The 16,520-nt window shown below is 38.6% G+C and overlaps 1 protein-coding gene and 1 pseudogene across 7 annotated transcripts in view; one reads left to right on the top strand and one right to left on the bottom strand.

The window, feature by feature from the left end:
• MAP2K5 (mitogen-activated protein kinase kinase 5) overlaps window positions 1–16,520 on the top strand; it is a 288,637-nt gene that overhangs the window by 92,267 nt on the left and 179,850 nt on the right. For all 7 annotated transcript variants that reach the window (XR_010731284.1, XR_010731283.1, XM_066276317.1 and 4 more), the window contains exon 9: window positions 5,790–5,829. Coding sequence is in view for 5 of the 7 variants with exons in the window: in XM_066276317.1 (XP_066132414.1) it covers window positions 5,790–5,829 (40 nt within the window). In the remaining 2 variants the exon portion in view is untranslated. The remainder of the gene's footprint in view (window positions 1–5,789; window positions 5,830–16,520) is intronic.
• LOC136333876 (small ribosomal subunit protein uS4-like) lies at window positions 10,451–11,020 on the bottom strand (annotated as a pseudogene).

Genomic DNA, 16,520 nt, shown 5'->3' with positions numbered 1-16,520 from the left:
TGGGGGGGAAAAGTACTCTTGTTCATAAGATTATAGGATTAATTAAATGTATGTAGAATTTCTTTGTAAAGTACCATCCACATGATAGGTTTCTGTTTCATCAGAAGTAATAATCATTTGTTGAATATTTATTAAATAGAGAGCACCTACCATGGGCCAGGACTTGTACAAAGTGTAAAGAATGTAAAGGTGATTAAGACATGGTAGTGCTTACTACCCAGTATGGGAGACAGATTCAAACAATATTCTGCATTGTGTTCTAGAAGCTATAATAACAGAACTATAAGACTAAGAGAGTCCTCAAAATTTTATAGTCTATGACCTGACTCTTGAACAACACAAGTTTGAACTGTGTGGGTCCACTTATATGTAGATATTTTTCCAATAAATACCTGTACCATATTTGATTGACAGTTGGGAATCCAACAATGTGGAGGGCCAACTCTATGCATTGTTCTTTGCCTTTTCATACAATGGATTTGAGCATCTATGGATTTTGGTGTCTGTAGGGGTTCTGGACCTAATCTCTCTTGGATACTGAGGGTAGTTAAATTTTGGGGAAGTCAGGGCACAAAGAAAACTAGATAGAAGGTGATGGAGGACAATCTGACTTTGGGTGATGGGTATGCAACATAATTGAATGACAAGATAACCTGGACATGTTTTCTTTGAATATATGTACCCTGATTTATTGATGTCACCCCATTAAAATTAATAAAAATTTATTTATTAAAAAAAATTTGGGGGAAGTAAAAAGTTATACTGTACATAGATTTTTGACTGTATAGTGGGTAGGTACCCTCAACCCCTGTGCTATTCAAGGGTCAACTGTATGGTAAAGGAAGTTATGTGGATTCTTTTTTTTTTTTTTTTTTTTTGTATTTTTCTGAAGCTAGAAACCGGGAGAGACAGTCAGACAGACTCCCGCATGCGCCCGACTGGGATCCACCCGGCACGCCCACCAGGGGGCGATGCTCTGCCCCTCCGGGGCGTCGCTCTGCCACAACCAGAGCCACTCTAGCGCCTGGGGCAGAGGCCAAGGAGCCGTCCCCAGCGCCCGGGCCATCTTTGCTCCAATGGAGCCTTGGCTGCGGGAGGGGAAGAGAGAGACAGAGAGGAAGGAGAAGGGGAGGAGTGGAGAAGCAAATGGGCGCTTCTCCTGTGTGCCCTGGCCGGGAATCGAACCCGGGACTTCTACACGCCAGGCCGACGCTCTACCACTGAGCCAACCGGCCAGGGCCTATGTGGATTCTTTTTAAGGTAGCTTTTATTTTTCCTATTTATTTAACCCAAGAAGAATGAAAAATATAGGCTTCTCATTCAGCCATGATGTTTCTGCTGAGATGAATACCTGAATGTGGCATTCACATTTGTCTGTAGTATAACTAAGTTAAAGTAGCAGGCAAGAAGTAAGCATGGTAAGATATCTGAAATTTGAATCATGGTATAGCCATAGTATATGCTTTTCTTCAAAGTTGGTTCAACATGAAGTAATTCTACTGCTTTTTCTTAATAAATGATATATTGCAGCCATTTTCCAGTCTTCATTTTTAAAGCTAACTTGCTATTTTAGTCTCTATTCTAGCAGGTTCTACTCTTAAAACACCTACCTATCCTGAAAACTTCTTAGTTTCTTAACATACTAGCCAGTTTTCAGTGTCTTGCCTTTTTATCTTGTTTAATCCTCACAACTCTATAAGGTAGGGACCAATGTCACCATGCCAGATCTGAGACAACTGAGTCACAGTGAGGTTTACTAACAGTCCAGGTTCCCATTGTAAGAAAGGGCGGGACTGGGATCAGAACCCAGACAGTGACTTCAGAGCCGAGCCCTTAATGCTCTGCCTGCCGAGATAGATTGGCGGTGATTGCAGAATGCTTCATGGAGACTCAGCGGTGATGGTCCTCAGCCTGATTGAAAGAGGTCAGCACCTTTGTAAATTTTGAATTATTTCCCTGTTTTAGAACACAGTGAATAAAACTTGAACATTTCTACATATTTCCTTTAGCTGCTAAAATATGTATATATATTCTGCCACAGTTCCAGTCTTGGCTTTGCCATTGACTACTGTGTGAGTTTGGCCAAGTTTTTTTTAACCTGGGTTTTGGGTGTTTCCACTGTTTAAAAGGAAGGGATTAGAGTAGACAATTTTCTATATTTCATACTAACTCAGTAAATTTTCTGATCTTGTATGCTTCCAGAATTAAAGGTTGATAACTAATTTTTTTTATCAGTCAGCCAGAACCTATTCTAAATGAAAAAAGAAATAAAGTATAGATAGTAAGTGTTCTTCTATTTTTCTGGGCTCTTTGTTATTTTAAATACTCAAAAAATGTATACCAAAGTACTGGCTTTTGCCATCCTAAGTGTATATGTTGTGTGCTTAGTTTTAAGGCCTGGGAAAATACTCCCTTAAGTCCTGTGCTGGTCGCAAACAAAATGGAACACTCAAGACTAAGCACTAAAAATATCTCATAAAATGCTTTCTCCATGCACTCATTGGAACAGGTAATGACTGTGGCAACAACAAACTAATTTGAAGTGTTAGCTGTTAATTAAAAGAATGCAGAGGTGTATAGTTGTCTTTTGGTGTAACCAGACTCTCCATTCAAACTTCATTAATCACTTTACAGTTAATGTGTTGAAGAAGGTCAAGACAATTGAGATGCAGTATCCGTTGAAAGTAAACAAATTCCTTTTCTCCAGGTGGAATGCCATTTGCAAAGTTAAGGGGCACACTCCACTCATGCCTGGCATCGCCTTTGTCATCCACTTCTCCTTGATGATTAAATGTTGCATCGTACTGTCATTGCACTGTAAACCAAACCACACAGTATCTTTACTGCTTGAAATCGAACCCAAACTTCCACGGATGAATTAGCGTGCATCATAATTAAATCATCAAGCCACCCTTTTTATTTCTCTTGGAAATAGGAGACCTTTCTTTTAGAAAAGAGATCGGATTTCTTGACAAGCTAATTAAGTTGCCAAACTGTTCAGTGTGGTATATATATTAGACTGCTAATTGTTTTCTTATTGCTGCTGTTGGTCTGAAAAGTCCAGGTGTTGCTTGTTGTCCAAAGTAACAACACTGTTCTTTTTACAACTTTTGAATCCTTGTGTACGCACTCAACTATTAGTCTTCATATTTGAGTCTTCAGTTAGTGATTCTAATATATAGTACTTGTAAAATTTGAAGTTGGGCCTGACTGGTGGTGGCACAGTGGGTATCAACTTGGGACACTGAGGTCCCAGGTTCAAAACCCTGAGGTTGCCAGCATAAGCGCTGGGTCACCAGCTTGAGCATGGGTTCATCGACATGATCCCATGGTCACTGGCTTGAAGCCTAGGGTTGCTGGCTTGAGCAAGGGGTCACTGTCTTGACTGTATCCCCTCTTCCCCCTGTCAAGCATGTATGAGAGGCAATCAGTGAACAACTGAAGTGATGCAACTGTGAGCTAATGCTTCTTATCTCTCTCCCTGTCTCCTTTTCTTGTTCTCTCTTCCTAAAACAACAACAAAAAAAGTTGAAGTAAGAATCTGCGGTATACAAGAGAAAACATAATATATCATTAAATTTTTACATACTATCTATATTTACATGGGATAAAGTTATTAAATTTCTTCAAATCACATATCAGATGGGCTTAGTCCAACAACTTCTCTGTCAAGTACTAAGGAGAATACAGTGTATGTCTTTATATATCAATTTATTACATGAATTCAGATAAATATTAAATCAAATCATAACCTGAAATGTAGTTTCACGTTGTAAAAGTTTGATATTAACACAGATAGCAAGCCCTTTATAATATGTGAGTTCTACTTATAAAGTATAAATAATTTAAAATAATTTTTTATAAATTTAATAGTATTTACATATACTAGGGAGGTTGATATTTAGAGAAAGTCTATAGGTACTTTTACAGATTAAAAAATTCTACTAAAATGAACAATTGCCAGTTTTTATCATCTTTTCCTTTAAATAAAATATAATTTCTCTATAATTAATTGATAAAATAAAGGTTGTTTATCATACAAAATTGGCTCAACTTTTGTCCACTCAACTAGGAAAAGCAGAAGGAATTTCTTCTAACATTCATATATATGTATTTGCACATACATTTTCATATGTTCTTTTCTAGTCTTGCCTGAATTTGTAACATTTTATATATGAAAAGGTATAAATACTTGTAGGTTCTTAACTAAATCATGTCTGTCACTTTAAAAATACTTGTCAATGATTGAACAGTTCTGTAAATTTACTAAAAATCACTGAATTGTACACTTAAAACAAGTGAATTTTATCACATATAATTATACTTCAATAAAGCTGTTTAAAAAATTTGACAGAGCAACCACACAAATATTTTTGCCAAATCAACAGAAAATGATGTTTTCATTTGATAATAGTGGAATGCATGTTTTGTTTTTGTTTTAATAAATGAGCAATTTTTTTGTAACTGTGTATAGTGATGTTAACTATTAACTAGACTTATTGGAGTCATTCTTTTGCAATATACAATACAGGGTGAGGCAAAAGTAGATTTACAGTTGGGAGTATGCAAAACAGATTTTTATTCTTGTATTATTTATTAATTATTGTATTATTTTCCACATGAAAACTATAAACCTACTTTTGCCCCACTCTGTATACAAATATCAAATCATTATATTATATACCTGTAATCAATGTAATTTTTACATGCCAGTGATATTTTAATAAATAATAAAATAAATGAGCAACTATTGCAAACTTGGCAGTTGAGAACAGGGGATTTCTAAGAAGTTAAATTACATTCCTCCCCGTTAACCCCACTCACGTCTTAACACTGGCCAGACGAGAGGAAGAGCAAAGGCTGTCTTGGCTGATGTGCAGAATCCTCTATGGAGCAAAACTTCAATTCTTCTAAAATAATTTGATTCTTTATACTTTTATGGGCTTGCAGTAACAGTGCTTGTTCACATCGTGTGGTTCATTTTGCAATTTTTATATCAGACATTGTTTCTGGATAATGGTCAGAATGTATAGTCCTCAGTAGGTGTATGAAAGGCCACATTTCATTTAAACACAAAAGATCTGGATGAGATAATGGTATTTATTTCTGCAAACCTTATTCTCTTTGTCACAAATGAATGTGTTCATATTCCTTGACTTAGATCGTATTCACTGTATTTGATCATTTGAGCTAGTATCTCTCCTGAAGTTTTTTTTAATATTGAGAGATGCCAGCTTTAAGAGATGAACCACTTCTCTGCGTCTTATAACCCTGTGACTCATTATGAATTTATGTCTTAAGCCTTAGCTAATTCCATGTGTTTTGAGTTTATTTTGATAAGATGTGCGAATATAGTTGATTTTTATGTATAATTGAAATAAACAGAAGGAAAACCTCCTGTTTTGTGTGGCTCTCTATAGTGCTTAGCAGAGAGCTATTGGAGACCTGCACATAAAGTCACACTCACAGTATGGCGTAAGGCATCGAAATCCAGAAGACCTGGGTTTGAGGTCTGGTTCTGCCAGTTACTGACTTTGTGTAAACTACTTAACTTCTCTGTGGATAATAATGCCAGCATACCTCAAGGGGTTATTTTAAGATAATGTATAATGAGTCGTTTTGTACATCATTAAGCTCAATAGATTATAAATTACTAATGTTACTAGTGTGCTTTGAAAGTATCATATATACCATTGCTGCAGATGTGTTCAGGTTTACATTTATGTCCTTAACCATTTGTAGTTTGTCTAGTGATCCCAAGTCATTTTGTTATTTTTTTCTTCCCATAGAGCATATCATGTCCCAAGTGGAAAAATACTAGCTGTAAAGGTAAGTGCTGGATAAACTTCATGAAATTCATGACATTCTTGATGCTTACCACTTTTCCTTGCCCACCGCTACCCCATGTTTAGCATGAGTCACAGGTAGTATCAAAAAGGAAATGAAAAGGTTTAGGTTTGGATGGTAGGTGGCGGAAGCTATGGTGCTGTTGTGACTTTCAAGCTCCTGAAGATGTTTTAAATATGCCTTGGAGTGGTCAGGAGTGAGCACTTTGCATTGTGATTCTTCTCACCATTGTTGGCTGCACTTCTTTCTGTGCCCTGCTAAGTGGCATCACTGTCTTCCCATCTTGCAGCTCAAAACCTTAGGAGCTATTCACTCCTTTTTCCCTTTATCTCTGACATCCTGTATGTCACTATATCCTGTCAGAAATTTTTCCTGCAACTTTTCCCTTTCTCACTTTCCATTCTCATTCTTATTGCCTTGGCCTCGTATCAGGCTCACATACCCTCTACCGGGCCTTTGTATGATAACTTCATTGTTGTACCTTCAGTCGTTTTCCTGTCCCTTGGTCAGAATCACAGATCTGACCATGTTACTGTCTTGGCATCCCCCGCCTCCCCAGTAGTGTACAGTATAAAGCCTAAGCTGCCTGACCCTTTACTGCATTCTGAAATACCCCAGCACCACACCCACCAGGAGTCCAGCTGCACATAACTCACGGATGTTCTAGACAGTTGCCTAAGATACTCCTCACTTGTTGCCATCCTATTCATAATCCACACCTCATCCTTGTCTTGCCATGACTCTTGGGGTCTAACCGCTGGCATTGGTGCCTGATCTTCACATCACTTTATTTAAAAAAAATTTTAATGTTTATTTTATTGATGAGAGAGAGAGAGAGAGAGGAACATCAATTTGTTCCTCTGTGTGCTTTGACCAGGGATCAAACCAGTAACCTCTGTGCTTTGGGATGATGCTCTAACCAATTGAGTTATCTGGCCAGGGCCCCATTACTTTATTTGAGATTTCCACAATGGGCTCACTTGAATTGTACCTCTGACTGAACCCTAAGCTACCTTCTTTTTTTTTTAACTTAGTGAGAGAAGGGAAGGCAGGAGAGAGACTCCTGCATGCACCCTGACTGGGATCCACCCAGCAAGCCCACTAGGGGGCAGTGCTCTGCCCATCTGGGGTGTTGCTCCGTTGCTCAGCAGCCGAACTCCAGAAGTGGAAGCCATGGAGCCGTCCTCAGCACCTGGGCCAACTTTGCTCCAGTGGAGCCATGGCTGCAGGAGGGGAAGAGAGAGAGGCAAGAGGAGTAGCGGTAGAGAAGCAGATGGGCTCTTCTGTGTGCCCTAACTAGGAATCAAACCCAGGACATCCACATGCCAGGCCAGCGCTCTACCACTGAGCAAACTGGCCAGGACCCCTAAGCTACCTTAAGTTCCACAGAACCCCACTTCAAACCCTGGGTTTATAGTTAACAAACTGGTTAGGCCTGCTTTGTTCTTCACCCTCCTCACAAACTGGTCAGTCCTCTGCGAATCGGCCCCTCCTGCCTTCACAGCCACATCCTCTGCTTTACCTGTCTGTTACCTTTTCTCATGCTGTGTCTCCCATCTCTGGACCCTTAGTAATGAAAGCTTTTATTTTTTGTGTGACTACTATATGCCTGATATTATGCTAGGTGCAACTATTATCTTTAATCCTTGAAACTACAAAGTAAGCCTATGTGTTTTAGATTTGAGAAAAATGAAGTATCCAAGGTTACACAGTTGCAGGAGCCAGGGACAGGATTTAAAACAAAATCCATCTGACTCTAAAGTGCATGTCCTCTGCCTCACTGTGAAGCCTCATACAAGTATTACCATAGCTCCTCTTTCTGGTTTCCGTGTATCCTTTCATGGTTCATCTCCTCCACGATGCTTTCTTAGCTATCCCCGTTGAGAATTCACTCTCTCCCTCTAGCACTTGCATTTCTGCATCTTTTACCTTATCTAGGAAACTGGGAATCTGAACAATTAAATTGCAGTTAGTTATACCTTTTAGTAAGGTTAAGCCAAAGCTAAGACTCAGGTCTTCTGATGGCTTTGTAGTCCAGAGTTCTTTTTCCACATCACACCTAGTTCAGCACCTGGAATGTGTTATGTGACATTATCAAGACTAGTTTTAATAACTCAGATAGCTTTTGGTGAGGAGATACAACAGAATTATCGGAATATTTTTTTTGATATTCCAACCAAGCTAGGTTCAAAGAATTACAGAACTCAAGGAAATCTTAGAGATTATCTGTTGAAGCCCAGCATTTTATAGAGGAGGAAGCTGAGACCCACAGATTTCACAGGGTTGGTGCTGTAGGGCCAGTCCCCATCGCGGTCTTCCTCCGTTCACCGGGGATAGGTCTGTGTACCACCACGGTATTGGCTTGTCTTTTCCACACCTCCTGATCTCCCTCTGCACTCAGAGGATATCCACCAACTCCAGTACTATTTAATGTCAAAACCCTTAGATGATTGCCAATGATATATCTAAAGACAGTCAACTTTAAGTACATAATTCACTCCAAGAGAGGGAAAACTGCTATAAATCAACCAAAAAACTTATTATTTGGCCTTGCATGTGTAGTATAACTATTCATAATTTCATACATTTTGAATTATGTTTAACCTAGGCTAATATTAAAATTCTTGTGCATGACTAGTTGAGTATGGCAAGGGGCTTACAGTTGTTTCTGGAAAGGATTAAAAGCAGTTGTAAAGAAGACACATTTTAAAAGAGGTGTTAGAGACTTTCAATAAATGAAAACAGTAGGGGTTTATAGATACACAGTTCATTAGACCTGACAATAAAACCAAGCTTTAGAGGAAGGAATGTATTATATTCACTTTGTATCCCTAAATTTTATAAAATAAATACTAGATGCTCAAACTGAGTTCAGTGAATGAATTATTTAAGAGTAGATATAATTGTGTTTAAACTTTTTTTTGCTTATCCCTGAGCATTTTTGGCATCAAAGGCAAAAACATCTTACTTATATAATAGTCATGATCTAGGAAAAACAAATGGGCCATTACTTCAAAACTGGCAATTTTTTATTAAATCTTGGCAATGGTTAGTTTGCAAATATGGAGAGATTTTCCAGATATATTTCTAATTGCAGATTGATTTCTAATTTAAATCAGTCTTAGCCAAAGAATATACTTTATATAATTGGAATCATTTTATATCTATTGAGATTTTTTATATGAAAAATATAAATTATCTTGGTGTTTTCTGTGCACATGAAAAGAATAGTCTGTTGTATAGAATATTGTATAAATGTTAATCAGATGAAGTTGGCTGATAGTGTTGTTTGAAATTTCTGTATCTTTACTGAGTTTTATCTACTTGTCTATCAATTATTGAAAGGGGGGTGTTGGCCCTCGCCGGTTGGCTCAGTGGTAGAGCGTCAGCCTGGCATATGGATGTCCCGGGTTTAATTCCGGTCAGGGCACACAGGAGAAGTACCTATCTGCTTCTCTACCCCCCGCTTCTCTCTCTCTAGCTCTCTCTTCTCCTCCTGCAGCCATGGCTCAGTTGGAGCAAGTTGGCCCGGGGCGCTGAGGAGCAAGTTGGCCCCGGGGCACTGAGTATAGCTCCAGGGCCTTATCTGAGGCACTAAAATAGCTTGGTTGCCGAGCAACAGAGCAACAGCTCCTGATGGGCAGAACATCGCCCTGTAGGGGGCTTGCCAGGAGGATCCTGGTCAGGGCACATGCCTGTCTGTCTCTCTGCATCCTGCTATTCACTTAAGAAAATTTTTAAAAAGAAAAAGGGTTGTTGAAATCTCCAGTGATAATTATAGATTTTTTTGGCAGTTCTGTTTTTACTTAATGTTTTTTGAAGATATATCTGTTAGATATACCTAGAATTGTTATGTCCTCATGATGAATTGGCCCTTTTCTCGTTAAGAAGTGACCATCTTTATCCCTGCTATTATTATTCTTTGCTAAATTGTCTGATGTTAACATGTAGCTATTCCAATTTTGACTAGTTTTAGCATGATATGCTTTTACTGTTTATGTTTGAGATGGATTTCTTGTAGGCAGCATGTATTTGGGTCTTGTATCTTAATCGATTTTGATAATCTCTTTTATATGGGGTATTTAGATCATTTACATTTCATGTGATTATTTATATGGATAGATTCAAATCTATCATCTTGCTCTTTGTTTTCTATTTGTTTTGTCACTTTTTTTAGTAGTTGCTTTAGAGTTCATAGTATAAATCTTTAACTTATTATAGTATATATATATATATATAGTATCAGGTAATATTGTACCACTTTATCTAAAATATGAGAACCTTACATAGTGTACATAGTATACTTTTATTTCCCTCATCTGGCCTTTGTAATCATACATTTTATATACTCATATGTTATAAACCCCAAAATACATTGTTACTATTCATTCTTGCATTAGAGTTACTTGTCAAAGATATTGAAATGGTAAGAAAGTATTTATATTAACTCACATTTTTACCAGATTTAGTGCTCTTCATTATTTTATATAGATCCAGATTTCCATCTGGTGTCGTTTTCCTCTAAAGGCCTTCCTTCTCTTACATTTCTTCTTCTTTTTTAAGTGTTGGTCTCTTTTATGATTTGACTGGACTGATGGAATGTCTAGTTTTCCTTGTCGTTTCCATCTCCAGCCCCACCCTGGCCCTTCTTGGCATTGGCCACCCTGATATGGGGACAGGAGGGAGAAATCCAGTACTTCTGGGAGTCCAGGCAGACAGTGAAAGGCAGCATGTTCACCACCTGCCTGGGGACCTTAACATGGTGCTGGCAGATCAGCACACAGCGTGGTGGATGGGCTTGGCCAAACCTAGCTTGAAGACCTGGGTCTGTAGGCACCTCTCCGAGAAATCCTCCATCTTCATGCCCAGGATGTAATCCAGCTTCATCTTGACCTCATCCAGCACCCCATGTAGATGAGGCACCACAGCAGGGCATCACCTTCAAACAGACGCCTTGTGTCTTTCTCATCCAGCGTTAGTCAGCAGCTGTTGAGCAGCCTTGCAGATCTTGGCCAGGGTAAATTTGACCCTCCAGACTTTCCATTTTGTCCAGAGCCCATACTTGTTCATCAGCTTCAGCTCTTGGTCAAAGTGGGATTTCTTGAAGAATCCATAGGGTCATGTAGGTTTTGCAACAAACCCAGTGCTGGTCCACCATTGTTGGCTTCCCCATTACTGAGAAGGAGCTCTTATACATTTCTTGTAGTGCATGAGTCTTCTGGCGATGAATCCTTTCTGCTTTGCATGTTTGCAGGGTATATATTTGACTTTCATTTTTTAAGGTGTTTTCATCAGATAGAGAATTCTAGGCTGATTGCTCTTTTCTTTCAGTATTTTGTAAAGGGGGATAAAGGATAATGGAAGGAGACTTGACTTGGGGTGGTGTACACCTGAAACATTTCCTCATCTATAAGATGCTCCCAGGTATAAGACACACCTTAATTTTGGGGCCCCAAATTGGAAAAATGACAAATGCTAAAAAACAGGAAATGCAAGTAAAAAAATCTACAACCACTGTATAAGACACACCCAGTTTTTAGACCCCAAATTTTTCGGAAAAGGATGCATCTTATACATGGAAAAATATGGTATTTACCAGTATCACCCAATAAATACAATTTTTTGAAAAGTTTTTTTTGTAGCGGGAGAGAGACAGAGAGAGGGACAGATTGCGTATATATTGGGTCTCTTGAAGTTGTCCCATAGCAAAATGATGCTGGTGTTAGTGTTAGTTTTTTTTTCTCTCTAATGTTTCATATTTGGATAGTATCTGTTATCAAATACTCTAGTTTCATTTTTTCATCTGCATTATCTGATATGCTGCTCATTTTGTTCAGTGTATTTTTTCCTTCAGACAATGTACTTTTTATCCTTAGAAGTTTACGTGGGTCTTTTTACAACTTCCATGTCTCTAGTTAATATGCTTAGTCTTTCTTTTACTTTCTTGAATATATGAAATATAGTTATGATAACTGAATTTAATGGTCTTATCTATTAATTTCATCAAGTGTATCATTTCAGGGTTTTTTTTCATATTTAGATCATACTTTTCATTTATAAAAAATAATGTTTAAAATATAAAAGTATACAAAAACCAGTGAAAACAGCTTAACGTTACTATTCTATAAATGCAAGCTACAGCCGGTGCCCAGGAGTTCACAGAAATCTCTATCGTAGAGCAGTGGAATCTTAGGGAGAGGCTTCATTTCTGGAGCTCTGAGTGTTCTGGTGTGGGTCCGGGGGAGGCAGGAGGCGCCAGAGCAGACACACAGCTGTCCTCCTGGGAGACACCACTGTCTGCGGCCCATCTGAGGTCAGTGTTCTCTGCAGTATCTCCCTGTTCTCTGTTTGGCTGGATGGTCTGATTCTCTCTACTTTTCTGTCACTGGTACTAAATGGGCACTAACCTCCCCTTCTCCAAAATCTTTACAGACTTGGTGTGCTGAGGAAGAGTCTGATTCTGAACTGACATAGGAATTACTGCTGTTAGAATCTGTTATTTCACCTTCTTCAGGGGAACTACTCAAATCAATTAAGCCGTTTTGTTGATATGCTTCCTCTTCATAGGCCTTTCCTTCTTTCTGGCTTTTTCATTCTTCTTTTTAAAGCTCTTAAGTGTCCACTCATCATCACTGCCGGACCTGTCAGAGTAGAGAACACAGGCTGATGCACGGGCATCTCCTGCTCAGTCATCTCGTTTACGCTTTACCAGGGACGAGGGCCCCTGAGCTGGGCTCTCGTTTCTGCCAAGCACTTCCCGCTTCTTCCCCATGGTGGACACATATCCTACTAGGGTCAGTTTTGATTGATGGCTTTTTCTTCTCATTTTAGGTTGTGTTTTCTTGTGTGTATTTTTTTAATACCTTATAGTTTTTTTATTGATTACCAGTCATGTGGCATAGGTGTTAGATATATTTGCATGTCTATAAACATTCTTCAACTTTATTCTGAAATGCTGTTTAGTGACTTTGAACAGTTTGATCCCTTCAAGACTTGCTTCTAAGCTTTATTGATGGGACCCACCCAGTGTTGGTTTAGAACTAATTTTCCTCACCCAGCTGAGGCAGTAGTCTTTTGAATACTCTATCCAGTGCCCCACCAATTACAAGGTGTTTCACCGCGACTGGTGCAAACACAAATTTCTCTGTCTAGAGTGAAGTGTGGACACTGTCCCCTCTGGTCCTTTCTTTCCCTGGCCTCAGGTATTTCCCGACATCATGTCCTGATCATTACTCAGCTGAAGACTCCGGGGCGCCCTCTCCAGACCTCTGGAGCTCTCTCCCTTTGGTGTTCTGTTCTCACAGTGGCCTCCAGCGCCTTGGTCTCCTTAGATCCCAGTTCTGTCTCCCCAGCTTAGGGAGGTGGCTGAGCTCTTCCTGGGCTCTCCTTCCTGCCCTGGGGCCTGGAAACTCCCTAGTCAGTCACCTGGACGATCATAGGACTCGTCTCTTATTTTTCCATCTCTCAAGGATCACTGTCATGTATTGGCTAATGTCACATATCTGGAAGCCTGTTGATTTTTCTGCTTCTGTTTTTGTTTTTAGTATCTCTTCCTTTCTTGTCACTACACTAATCCAGATGCTGGTTTTTGTTTGTTGTCAGACATGTTGACAAGCCTTTAATCTGTTCTCTTAGAAATAGAATCACTTTACATACATTTTCCTCATTAAATACTCACCTCACAACAACTGTTGGCCATTGTTACCATTATTGACTCCCATTTTATAGATGCAGAAGTTGAGGCACAGAGAAATTACATAGCTTGCCCAAGGTCCCACAACTAATAAGCAATAGAACCAGGATTTGAACCCAGGCAAGTCTTGCCCCAAGTCCATGCTCTTGACCTCTGTACTGTAATTGTCACTCACTACCCAAGGATTTGGCTTCCTGAAGCGTAGTTCTGGTAACGTCTCTTTCCCACTCAAAGGTCATCAAAGGCCCCACATTTCCCAGTAAACTGAAAACTTTATGGGGTGGAACTCAGAATCTTCCACAATATGTCATCAGCCTACTTTTATAGCATTTTCTATGTGACTGAACCTTCTGCTGCTTTTAAGTTGAATTTGTTGCCTTATCTGAACGCAGGTGCTTTCATTTCAGCACTGACTCATGTATTTCTCTCTAATAAGATGCCTTCACCTGTGTCTCCACCTATCAAAATCCTTAACACCCTTCAAGGGTCAGCTCCAAAGCCACTCTGCTGAACTTAGACAAATTATGTCACATCGATGATTCTCTGTTTCTTATAGGTGTTATTATATACTACCTTGTAGTTTGCTATTAGTATACATGTATATTCCCCTATCATATTGAAGCCTCCTTGTAAGTGGAGAACAGGTCCTGTCTTATTTTACTTGCTGATTCATGGAAAACACTGCATGGAGGGCTAGTGTGGAGTGCTGTAGGCAATGATTAGATGTTCAGTGTAATTTGTTGAATGACTAACCGAAATAAATACATTTTGTTCTTTCATTTGTTTCTTTCAGTTTACTCATTCTTTTGAAGTAACATCTTGAAAGCAGGTTCAGCTCACATACAAAATATCCCATGATGTTCTTTGTATGGACCATTGCTCTCAGCCATAGTATTCCTTAACTTTTTTTTTTTTTAATATTATAGGGTGAAATGAAAGGTTAAGAGTTAGACGCACATTTGATCTTTTCCTGACCCTTTTCTGACTTTTGTGTGACTTCAAGCATGTCACTTGAACCTCTCGGTGACCTCAGCTGTGAAACAGGGCTGCCTGGTGTCACAGAGGGACTGTGAAGAGCAGCAAATCACAGCCTTGTCTGAACAGAATCACCTGAGGGGCTCTGATGCTTGCAGAGAGTGGGAGAAATCTCATTTCCCAAGTCAAGCGGTCAGTGGGACCACACTTTGAATATCTGTGGGAGTGATTAGATGAGAGTCCTTGAAAAATCTGTTATAATTCCTACTCAAAATATTTAAAAATTTTATACTTTAAAATTTTTATTTACAAAAAAACCCCACCTATGTTGTAATGTTTCCCTTTTCAGACTTTAAAGATGGGAAAATACACTTTACATCTATTTAAAAGTAAGTTAAATTTTGGGGACAGTAGAAATACCTTGAATTTTTATTTTATATTACTGAATTTAGAAAAATGTCTGCCTCAAAGAAAGCATTTTGAAAATGATATTAATGATATTTTAAAGATAAGTATTTGATGTGATTGTGTTTTGTAACTCATGAAATGTGTCTCTAAGTAGTTTTTTTGGGTTTTTTTAGATGAGGAGTAGTTAGGTGAGCAAGACAATTGTGAACAAGTAGAGCAGAAAACAAATAAAAATACTGTTAGCCACCCTGCAAATAGACCCTGTTTATACCATTAATATAGTCTATAAAACCTTTCAAAGAGTAGAGCTTAATAGATTTCCCGGTATTACGTATTTTCTAATTGGGAAAAATCCCTCTAACAGGAAATTTCTTAGCATTGTATATAGCATGTGCTGATTATCATTCTTTGAATGTTTTGGGTTTCTGCTGCTTTTAAACTAGCATTTAAATGGACCATTTGATTAATCATTTGTATACTGACTGTAATCCTCCCAAATTTCCTTTCTGAGTTGTACATACTGTAAAAGACAATTACGTTGCCACAGATTAAATAAGCAAATTAAAACAGAATAGCGGCTTAATTTGACCTGTGATTTTGCTCTCCTTCCCTTTAGTGGAGCGTGTGCCACTCCAGCAAATAAATGAAGTCATCCATGACAGGTTGTGATGAATTGCCGTATTTATACTGTATATTTTAATAGCCTCACACTAATTTAAATTGAGCACAGAGTAAATTATAATTCAGTCACTTGACTGCTTATATTTAACGTGACAACTCATCCTGTTTGTCCTGGAGGTGCAGCGCAGAGCTGCGGAGCGCGGGCAGGTATTCCAGCTTCTCACTTAACCCTTTCTCCACAGCATGCTTCATGTGCAGTCTCTCGAGTTTGAAAAATTTAGCTCTTCCTGAGGAGAAAAATAGTAATGATAATAGTGAAAACTCAAGAAGTCCATTCTTTTCTTGTACTTCAAAAAGAAAATTAGTATTTCCTTGCTTTTCCCCATTACCCTCAAAGAAGGAATTGGACTTGTTTAATTTTAGCAGTTTTAAAGCTCACTCACAGGAATGCCCTAGGGAAGGAGAATTAACCTTCCACCTAGAGTGCCATTTCTTCCAGAAAATAAAAGAGCATTTCAGTAGTTATTTTAAGGTGAGTTTTACTTTCCTTCTCAAGTTCCCAGAAATCACTTTATTCACTTTTCTACCATTATGGAATCTCTACTGTTCTGGGCTACAACAAATACCAAGGATGATCAAGACCCATTAGAGTGCAGTAGATTGGCCTCACAAATACAGTATTACTTGCTACATACATTTCACATTAGTGTGACAATTTTATTTAGTTTGGTATTTATATCTTTGGTTTTAAATTCAGTTGTAGAAATTAAGCAATCGATTTACTTCCTATTCAGAAATAGAATCTTACTTAGAGAATTATGGTTGTAAAAATCATTTAAATTAAATCCCACCTCACCGAATGGCCCATACTGTAAGAACCTATGCAGGGAGAGGCTAGAAGAAGATGCACAAAACTCACCCCTTGCCCTAGAGGGGCTTCCAACCACTCTGCTCTTTAGGCTTCTATTTTTAGAAG

The sequence above is a fragment of the Saccopteryx bilineata genome, chromosome 4, assembly GCF_036850765.1.
Source record: "Saccopteryx bilineata isolate mSacBil1 chromosome 4, mSacBil1_pri_phased_curated, whole genome shotgun sequence".
In the NCBI taxonomy this organism is placed as follows: Eukaryota; Metazoa; Chordata; class Mammalia; order Chiroptera; family Emballonuridae; genus Saccopteryx; species Saccopteryx bilineata.
The sequence above is the reverse complement of the archived record's forward strand: the minus strand, read 5'-3'. Positions and strand labels throughout refer to the sequence as shown.